This window comes from Balaenoptera ricei, chromosome 15, assembly GCF_028023285.1.
Source record: "Balaenoptera ricei isolate mBalRic1 chromosome 15, mBalRic1.hap2, whole genome shotgun sequence".
NCBI classification, from domain to species: domain Eukaryota; kingdom Metazoa; phylum Chordata; class Mammalia; order Artiodactyla; family Balaenopteridae; genus Balaenoptera; species Balaenoptera ricei.
In genome coordinates, this window is record NC_082653.1 from 36106155 (window position 1) to 36115618 (window position 9464).

Here is a 9464-nt window from a genome sequence, read left to right on the forward strand (position 1 = left end):
ATATCCAGTTCCCCTTTTTAAGGCAAGGCAAAACCCTTCCATCTCCAGGCAGTAGCTTTAGGCTTGTCCACGAGGTGGCGCAGTCACTTAAATAACTGTTCTTGCTTCCCACACACGTTATTTCCCGCATTGAGAATGGCATTACAGACGCTCGTCAACCAATGCACAAAATGCAATTCCTAGGCCAAATTAGATGAGATCAATGGAGTGGGAAATGTAGGTTCTCTAGAAAGTCCTCCATATTTTGAAATTTTCCAAAGAGCAATTACAACTAACCTTGTCAGGTAATTCCAATAGCTCTCCAAGCCCCACCCAATCCCATCCCCCAATTTAAGTGATTTTTTTCCCCACAGTCTTACATAAACCAGTAGCTGACTATAACCTTGGACTCTGCTCTTATGGGACCTCCACTTTGGAAAAAGTTATGAAGATTGACAAAAGAATCGAGTCAATTGAATAATAAACCTCTTTCATAGGTTTCCTGAGTTAAAATAAGTGGGGCAAAAGTTGGGATCCATTTTGTTAGGGAAACCACTGACTGAAACAGTCTGCCCTGGCCAGGCCCAATAGTAAACACTTGCATGAGTTTTATTAAACAGGAGGTCCTGGTAAGGAACGTGAAACTAACAAGCCACCACCAACCAGAAAAATTCAGGAAAAGTCGAAAGGAGAGGAGACTCCAGTGATATGTCCTACCAACTTTCCAGAATCCTCCTCACTGGAATCCATCTTGTCTGAGCGATGCGTGCGCCACCAGGAAGGACCCTGAGTCAGAATGATTGGCCAGAGACAACCCGGAAACTAATTCCATCACCATAAAACCCAAGACTGGGAGCCACGTGGCAGAAAAGTCCTCCTGGTTTCCTTTACCCTGCTGCTCTCCGTCCGGGCGCCCCTTCCCAATAAAGTCTCTTGCTTTGTTAGCATGATTGTCTCCTCAGACAATTCTTTTCCAAGTGTTAGACAAGAGCCCACTCTCGGGCCCTAGAAGGGGTCCCCCTTCCTGCAACATTTTCACATCCAACAAGGACCTTGATTTTAATTTATCATAAATCAGGTGATATGCACAGTCCTCAAGAGGAGGTTCACTGACAACAGAAGACACCTGTTCATCGCCTAGCTTTGAAGTCCTGTGCTGTTATTGAATCCCACCAACTCAACACACGGAATTAATAATTCCGGTAAGATGATCATATTGCATCTTAATTTCTCCACATTAATTATTCTAAGCATTAAAAACACATAAAATATATGTACAAACCTACAGAATGTGTGTATATATGTATATAAAATATACCACAGTATTTGTAATCATACTTTTTAACCATTCATTTGTAATATCGAGAGATCTTTAAAAAATTTAACTGAATTATTATCAACCTCTGAGGCACCCTGGTAAAGGAAGAAGGAGGGCAGGAATTTAAGTCTGAAGAAAACACAGCATGGTAAACATATTTAAATAGTCAAGCCATTTTTGGAAAGGCTCCGTGTGTAGTTAAGTTTCAGAAGGCCTGTGAATCTCCTGAAATGGCGTGTGTGTGTGTGTGTGTGTGTGTGTGTGTGTGTATGCTTGTCAACACTTCTCTAGATAAAGAAGCCACAGCTTTGAGGTCCAAAGTGGGGAGGGGGAGTGGTTTTCAGGGAAGAGGGGGAAGAAAAAGAGGCGTGGAGGGAGGAGGAGGAGAAGGAGGAGCTGAGGGTGGAGCTGGGATAGAGATCTCTTAGCATGTGACTCTTCAAAAAACAAGAGACAATTAGCTGCTTTTCATAATGCAAGAGAAAAAGCAGCTTACTTACCTGTTGTGCAAATGAGCTGAATGATTCTGTGACATTTACACCTATGAGAAGAACACTGACAGTGCCACTGGTAAGTGTAGATTGCTTCTCAAATATTAAGGAGAGGGAATGATTTCACTTTTACCATCTGTTATTTGAAAGAAAACCACACAATTTTCCGGGTTGCTAAGTGATCCGCGAGGGATGAGGAGAGCTTCTTTTTCTAATATTACAGGACTTCTAAATACCCAAATCAGAGAATTATATTCCACCAATGATAATTTCACAAGAAGCCACAAAATATGTGCAGATCACGGTTTAGAAAGATACCCTGAGTTAATGTGTAAGAGAAACAAAGTACTGTTCTTTTGAAAATTAACTCCAATCAAGTCAGGCCCCACAAAACCTAGCAAGCTGACGTTTTTCTCTGTTCCTGTTATAATTGCAATAGGGAACTGTTCTACTGGGTGGTTCTATCTATTTGACTTTATTTGTCCTTTTTTATGTGGGGAGTGGACACAGTAGTATTAGAGCCCCAAGTCTTAGCCAGAAATATCTCCAAGCAACCATTTGGTCACATAAGTGGCCCGTGTCTCCAGAACTCCAAATTGTGGTTGTCAGAGCTGGGTACAGAGATAAAAGGTGTCATTGTGAATGACCGTTTGCTACACTTGTGGCATGGGGAGGGGTATAAATGTCATAACTGTCTTTAAAATACTCTGTCATTGTGTCACAAGGGGTTATCTGAAGTTTGTTTATTTTGCCATCTTCATTTGGATCAGAATGAGAGGTTTCAGACTGATTGCCTTCATCCCATCAAGCCAAAGCCACCACCACCTCGGCAGAACATCTATTTTTAGTTCCATGTGATCAGCTTGATGACACAGGGTGAGGACTGAAAGGTCACCCAGCAAGTTACACAGCAAAAGAGGAACTGGGATGTTAGATAGGCAATGTGTGCTGCAATAAAAACTCCTCAGGTGGTTGATAATAATCCTCTCTCCTCCAGAGAAAGTTGATTAATACATTTTTCCCTTCTTTAAAGCTGAACAAAATTGAATGATCAAGGTTCATGGAGAAGGTGGCATTGAAACCTCATTCTCATTATCTGTGTCTTCACCCTAAATTACTCAGTACTTAGGCTGAGTAAGCTGAGAATACTCACTGCAGAACCACGTAATTCACAGAAGTTGTGAGGTACTTTTCCAGTCCACATCTTGGAAGTCACCACAGTCTTCTGTGTCTCACCAGGTTTCGAGAATTTCTAGGGTTGAAGAGGTGTTCTGTCTTCTTTGCTACACCCCTTTGCTTCCTCTTAAAGGCCTCCAATGGGCCAATTGTTTTGGGTCCAGTTTGCATCAATTCAACCCACCAGCACTATGGAGGCCCAAGGTCAATGTGCATCCACTGGAATGTAAGCTCCTGTGGACAAGAACTTTCTTCATCTGGCTTACTACTCTATCCTCAGCATGTAGTACTGAATCGAGCCCACTGAGAGTCTTAATGTGTGAGGTAATTAATCAACTAGCATGGGGTGAAGGGCGGTAAGGGGTGAGGAAGGCTGTGTATAAGTGGAGTAGGTGGTCACCTGAGCATTGTGCCCCGAGGAATGCTGAGGGACACCAACTCCATCATCCTGTCAAGGCCCTGAAATTTCCTTGGTTAAAATTACCTATTTGGGTTCAAGTGTTGCTTTCAGGAGACTACTAATAGGCAAACCACATCACCTGGTGAAGAGAGTTGAGATGGGCCCAAGAAGGGGCATCTTTCAAGAGCAGAACATGTTGAAGGGACCCCAAAATATTACATAACAGTTGGAAAAAATCATGCAGAATTTTAAGCCGCTCCACTCTTTGCCAACTTTTCCCTTCCCATGGCTCCCCCAGCATTTATTAAATCTCACTTGTGTCCCAGAAAAGATCTGAGACAAAGTCAAGGCTTGAAGGAGTTTTGGGAAGCCCCGCACCCCCTTTCACCCCACTCTCAGGCTCCTGCACTGATTTGCAGATGAATCGGTGCTGCTTGCCAGGAACCACCTTGGTTAGAATGATTTCATTTCTCCTAACTTACACATAGAAAAATGATTTTGATTGATTTTGCTCTAGGCTAAAGAAGAAATGAGGAAGGCAGGCAGATTCTTTCCCCTGGGTACTTTTTGCCTGTTTTCTTTAATTTTTCACCTTCCATGAGTGCCCGCAACATTCGCTGGCTTCACTAAAAGCTATAATATAAGATGAATGAGCCCCAAAGACTATAGTATATGGAGGGCTCGCCTCCCCTGCTCCAGCAAATAAACCATTTCCTAATTGCTGAGAGAAAAAGGGTTTTCCTCCTTTAAAGTTATTTTGTTTCTAGTTTTTATTACAAATAGAAAACATAAACCATGACATCTACCATCTTGGGCTTTGAAATATGAAAGTCAAGGGAAAACTAATTTGGGAAGAGAGATGAAGCACTTTGAAGGAGAGATGAAACAGCAAAGTTGAAAGAGTAATGCTATATGGACAAACTGGAATCTAAGGTGAAAATTTAGACAATGGTAATCGAAATGAATTATAATGGAAAGCCAGCAGAATGGGAACATTTGAGGCAACCATCCGATCTAGTTTGACCAGATAAGACAGCTATCTTTTGTTTAATATTAATGGTTTCCTACACCATAAAATAGACCATCACTGTCATACTCAGAGGAAAAGAAAATGGAGTTATCAGAATTTATCACCATTTTTATACAGAGTTAAGTGTATAAAAATGTATGTATCCACATAATTCCAAGTGAGGAAACTTAGGGTTAGCTTTTTTCAAGATTCCCAGGCTTGGAATATGTTCAAACAAGTTTAAAGCCCAACATTTCTCACAGCCCTATGAATATCGCCTCTCTACTAAGCATACTATCTAGACAAATAATTCCATACCATCAACATTAAAGCTGAAAGATCTTGTTTTGATAGAATGTCTTTGTGTAATTTTTAAATATGATTTTAAAAAATTCTTACCTGGAAAATGCTGCAATATTATCAGCCAAGGTTTCCTGATCATTTGCCCCAGATTTATAATAGTCAAATATAGACTTTGGAAGTATGGATTTAGCATGTTGTTCATAATCACTGATGCAAACAAGCCGGGTGAACATTTTCCTGTTGCGAACCCTGGGATGTTTTTCTTTTTTTTCCCTGTGTTACTTTCTACATCCTGACAATTCTGTTATTTGTCAATTATTAATAGACTTTTTCCAAAGTTCAGATTTAGTTGTCTGTTGTGTACATTAAGAGAGCAAACATATGCTTAGACTTTGAAATTTTATTTTCAGCTGTCTGCCAAAGAACAGGTAGTACACCTAAGCCACAAGAAGTTGGGTTGGGGAGGCAACAGGAGGGGATTAGGTGTTTGTCACATGAAAAAGGCAGAAGAATGAGTAAAAATTAAAAACCTAGAGAAGTACTTGCCTAAAGCCGCTCTTGGCTCAGTTCTGCCTAAGGCTGCTTCTTCCCCGGGGCATGTGACTTTGCTGCCTAACAGGTACTGGAATGGGCTGCCCACTCATTTTCATTCCATATTTGGATCATGCACATATATGAAAAAGAGCTTATGAAATGAATGGGGCATCTGTTACTGGAAGGGGGACCCCTTCCAGGGCCCGAGAGTGGACCCTTGTCTAACACTTGGAAATGAATTGTCTGAGGAGACACACATACTGACAAAGCAAAAGACTTTATTGGGAAGAGGTGCCCAGGCGGAAAGCAACAAGGTAAGGGAACCCAGGAGAACTGCTCTGCCACGTGGCTCGCAGTCTCATTTTATGATAATGATAATCTTGTTAGCTTTCCAGATAGCCTCTGGCCAGTCATCTTGCTCGTACCCATATTTGATCTGACTCAGCATCCTTCTTAACGCTCCTCTTGCCTTCTTGGCTCGCACCTCTCAGCCAAGATGGATTCCAGTGCAAGGTTTCTGGGAGTTTGGCAGAACATATTATGGACTGACGTCTCCTCCTTCCTTTTGGCCCCTCTCAAATTCTCCTGGTTTGTGTTCAGCAACAGCACTGTGTTCCTTATCAGGACCTCCTTTTGAGACAACTCATGCAAGCCATTTATCATCATGCCTGGCCAAGGCAGGCAGTTTCGGTCCGTGGTTCCCTAACACATCCAGTAAATGCAGGGTGTCTACACAATATGAAACTCAGCCGATTATAAACATTTGGCTTTAACAAGGAACATTAAGGCCAAATTTACAGTTAATTCTTAGAATCTTATCTTGCTCTGGAGAGGATGCAAGCAAGTGCCAGTCCAAAAGACCACGTGATCTCAATCCAAATTTCACTCAGTCATGGACTGAACACCTGGGGAAGATTCATATTAGTAAGAAATGACTCAGAAAGCAATGGCTTTGACATCAGTTAGACCTGGTTTTCAATCTGGGAGCCCCCACTTAAAGCTGCTCACGTGCTGTCCAGTAGCTGAATTCCAACTGCCTACACCTCTATGAGAATGCTCTTTTAAATTTAGAGCCTGCTTTTCCATCCACATGGCATGCTAAAGTGCTATGGAATCAATGCCCCCTGGAATAATCCTCCACCGAGGGTTTAGTGGAATTGGTATATAAATACCAAATCCCTCACTCCTCTGGGTTAACTCATAGGTGGGTGTTCTACAGTGCAGGCTTCAGTTGCCCGCAAGTGTTAGTAGGCTGCTAAGCCACCATGTGTCAGCTGCCTTCCCTTCCAATCTCACTCCCTTACCCTTTAATTTAATCAAAGAGCTTTACGCTGTTAGGATTAGCATTGAATTATAGATAGGTTTATTCCTAAAGTTCACAAATGCTTACTTTTTGCTTCAGGGTAGTGATAACTAAATTGACCCTAAAAATACTATTGGAATGTGAAATTCTGTTAATATGTTAAGGGAGTTCCAAAAGAAATAACTCCATCGCACAGTTAACAAAATCATTATGAAAATTGATCTGAGATCTTACTTGCTGCGAGAACTGATTCAAAAGTTGCATATTAAAGCAAGACCTTTTATTTACATATTCATTTATTTGCAACTTCGACACTTATTAAAACTTTTAGCACCTTGCAATTAAAGTAATTTTGATGCAGAGGCAATTTAGCATTCTGGAATGAACCTTAAACAGGCCAAGTGCTTGAGAAACTAAAGGAGATAAGGGCCAGTGCTTCCCAAAGGGTGGCCCTGGACCAGCAGTGTCAGTCTCACCTGGAAATTTTTGTTAGAAATGCAAGTTCTCAGGCCCCACCCCTGTCCTGCTGAATCTGAAACTCTACAGCCTTTTGTGCTGTAACAAGCTTTCCAGGTGACTCTGATGTACAGTATGGTTTGAGAACCACTGCTCTGGCTCGACTGAGAGTAAAGGAGGATTTATTTTAAGAAGCTCAAATTAAAAGAAAAAGAAAAAAATTCCACTCTCATCTGTACTAATGCAGCCGACAGCTGATTTGGTGCACAAACCATCTTTGCGGATAAACTAAATATGGTCCCCACATCGTTTCATGAACCTCTTGGTGGAGAGAACTAAAAGAAGTGGGTGGAGTTTAGAACCGCTTCTGTTAATTTGTGATAATTACGTTGTTTAAATAGCTCACATTTTTTCAGAGACAGTACATTCTGTAAAACTCCGCTCTAGCCCTCTGTGAAGTGAGAAGCTGAGGACAAAACAGGACAAGTTCAGGCTTTGTTCAAGCTGCTAAAGGTTGAGCTTGCCCACACCGCCACCGACTGCCCAATTTGGGAATCAGGATGGTAAATGGCCAGGAGATGGCCTCTGCTGCTGGATTTGAGCTAAAAGATAGAGGGGATTTTTGCTTTTTTATTTTTTTTTTTACACTGGACTTTCTTTATTCATGTCAACCCTTCTTAACATCCCAATAAAGTGTTGAACAGAATAATGCCTCACTGTCTCTGCAGCTCTTGGGTATTTTCCAAACCATGTGGAACTCTCCTCTTGCATTCATCACAAGGAAAACTCAAGCATGAGCTCTACGAGAACTCCACATCCTCAGTTGGATCTTCCCTCACTTGTCTCAAGATGTGATGGAGACCATTGCTTGAAGGATGTCTTATTTCCTGCTTTTAGCCTTTCAGAGGCTTTTCATTTTCAATGAGATGTAGCGTAGGTAGAATCTTAGTCATCTTCACTGTTCTAAGCACTAGAAGGGGCTAGAAGGGGCTGTTCACAATGTCACAAACACTAATACCTAGGAAGACACCAGGCCATCCAGGATAGCTGAAGGGATTGCCTCTTACAAGGGTAAAAAATATTTCATTGTGAGTTTGTTAGCCGGAAACTGGGTTTGCCTCTTGGTGGATGTTGAGACAATAGACAAAATCAAGCCAACGATCGGGAGAAGGAAGGATTTATTATTACTTGCGGAAAGTAACGAGGTCTTTCCCAAAGCAGTGTCTCCCCTAACAGCAAAATTGGGGAAGGTTTTTTTTTTGGAATTTTATTTTATTTACTTTTTTATACAGAAAGTTCTTATTAGTTATCCATTTTATACATATTGGTGTATATATGTCAATCCCAATCTCCCAAAACTTGGGGAAGTTTTAAGCAAAGGGTAAATGCATATTCATGAAGGAGCTGGAGCAGAGGAGAATTCAGCATAGAATTAGGGCAAAAGTCGACAGAGTCCAAGTTTTAGTTGATTGAAGTTAGGAGGGTCAACTTCATCATTCCATCCTTCACCGGGGTGGGGGGTGGGGCCTTAGTTCCTACAGAACTCAAAGATACATTATTATATATATCCCTTGAGGAGGACCTAGGACTCTGCTTTATCACTGCACTACTGTTTGACTGTCTTTTCTCTGTTCCTGAATTCCTTTGTTCCCTTGAGATCATTAATTACCGAGACCTTTTGAAGGGCAAGCATTGCAGCCAGGCTTAGATCACTAAATGGCTCAGGCCAAAATGGTTTCTTTTATGTCAGAAAAAGAGAAGCCAAATATGGTCTTTTCCTCTGGGGACCCTCCTACCCTATCTGCCTACAGTTTTACTTTGCATTTTCCTGATTATTAATGAGTTTGATAATCTTTTTTATGTTTGTTTAATTGGCTTTTTATGTTTTCCAACTTGTGAAATGCTTGCTCATGTCTTTGGTGAATTTTTATATTAGATTTGTTGTTGTTGATAGTTAGAATTTCTTTATATACTTTGGATACATCTTTTGTGGTTATACATATATAAGGTACATTTTTACTAAGTTCTTGACGTTTTTCACACACACAAAATGCCAATGTCAGTCTCAAAGCTGCCTGATTGAGGGCATGTGATTAGATAGTCCCCATTTTCTTTCTCTTCCTTCCTTCCTCCTTTTCTTTCTCCCTCTCCGCCTCCTTCTCTTTGACTTCATCTTTAACTTCATTTTCTTTCTCTTCTTTTTCTTCTTCTTCTTCCCCTTCCTCTTCTTCCTCCCCCTCATTCTCTTACTTTTGTTCCTCTTTTATCCCCCTCCTTATTCTAATTAGAGTCAAGTTCTAAACGGGCAAGTTGCCTCTAACCAGGTGAATTTTTTTTTTCTGTTTCATCCGCTAAATGTGTTGCCCTTTGAGGTCCTGGCTTTGAGCTGCAATGAAAGCGTGCACAACTGTTACGAGCTTCTGGAAAGGTTCCCTCTTTCATTCTGTGCAAAAAGGCAGGACTTTGCAAGCAGTCTCTGGCAGTGGTCTGAAGAT

At 41.2% G+C, this 9464-nt stretch overlaps 1 protein-coding gene across 1 annotated transcript in view; it reads right to left on the reverse strand.

Moving 5' to 3' along the window:
- The window catches only part of HAO1 (hydroxyacid oxidase 1), a 60014-nt gene extending 55102 nt beyond the window's left edge, over window positions 1-4912 (reverse strand). The window contains exon 1 of the mRNA XM_059896985.1: window positions 4773-4912. Coding sequence (XP_059752968.1) covers window positions 4773-4909 — 137 coding nt within the window. The 5' untranslated portion in view covers window positions 4910-4912. The remainder of the gene's footprint in view (window positions 1-4772) is intronic.
- Between the last annotated feature and the right edge of the window lie 4552 nt (window positions 4913-9464).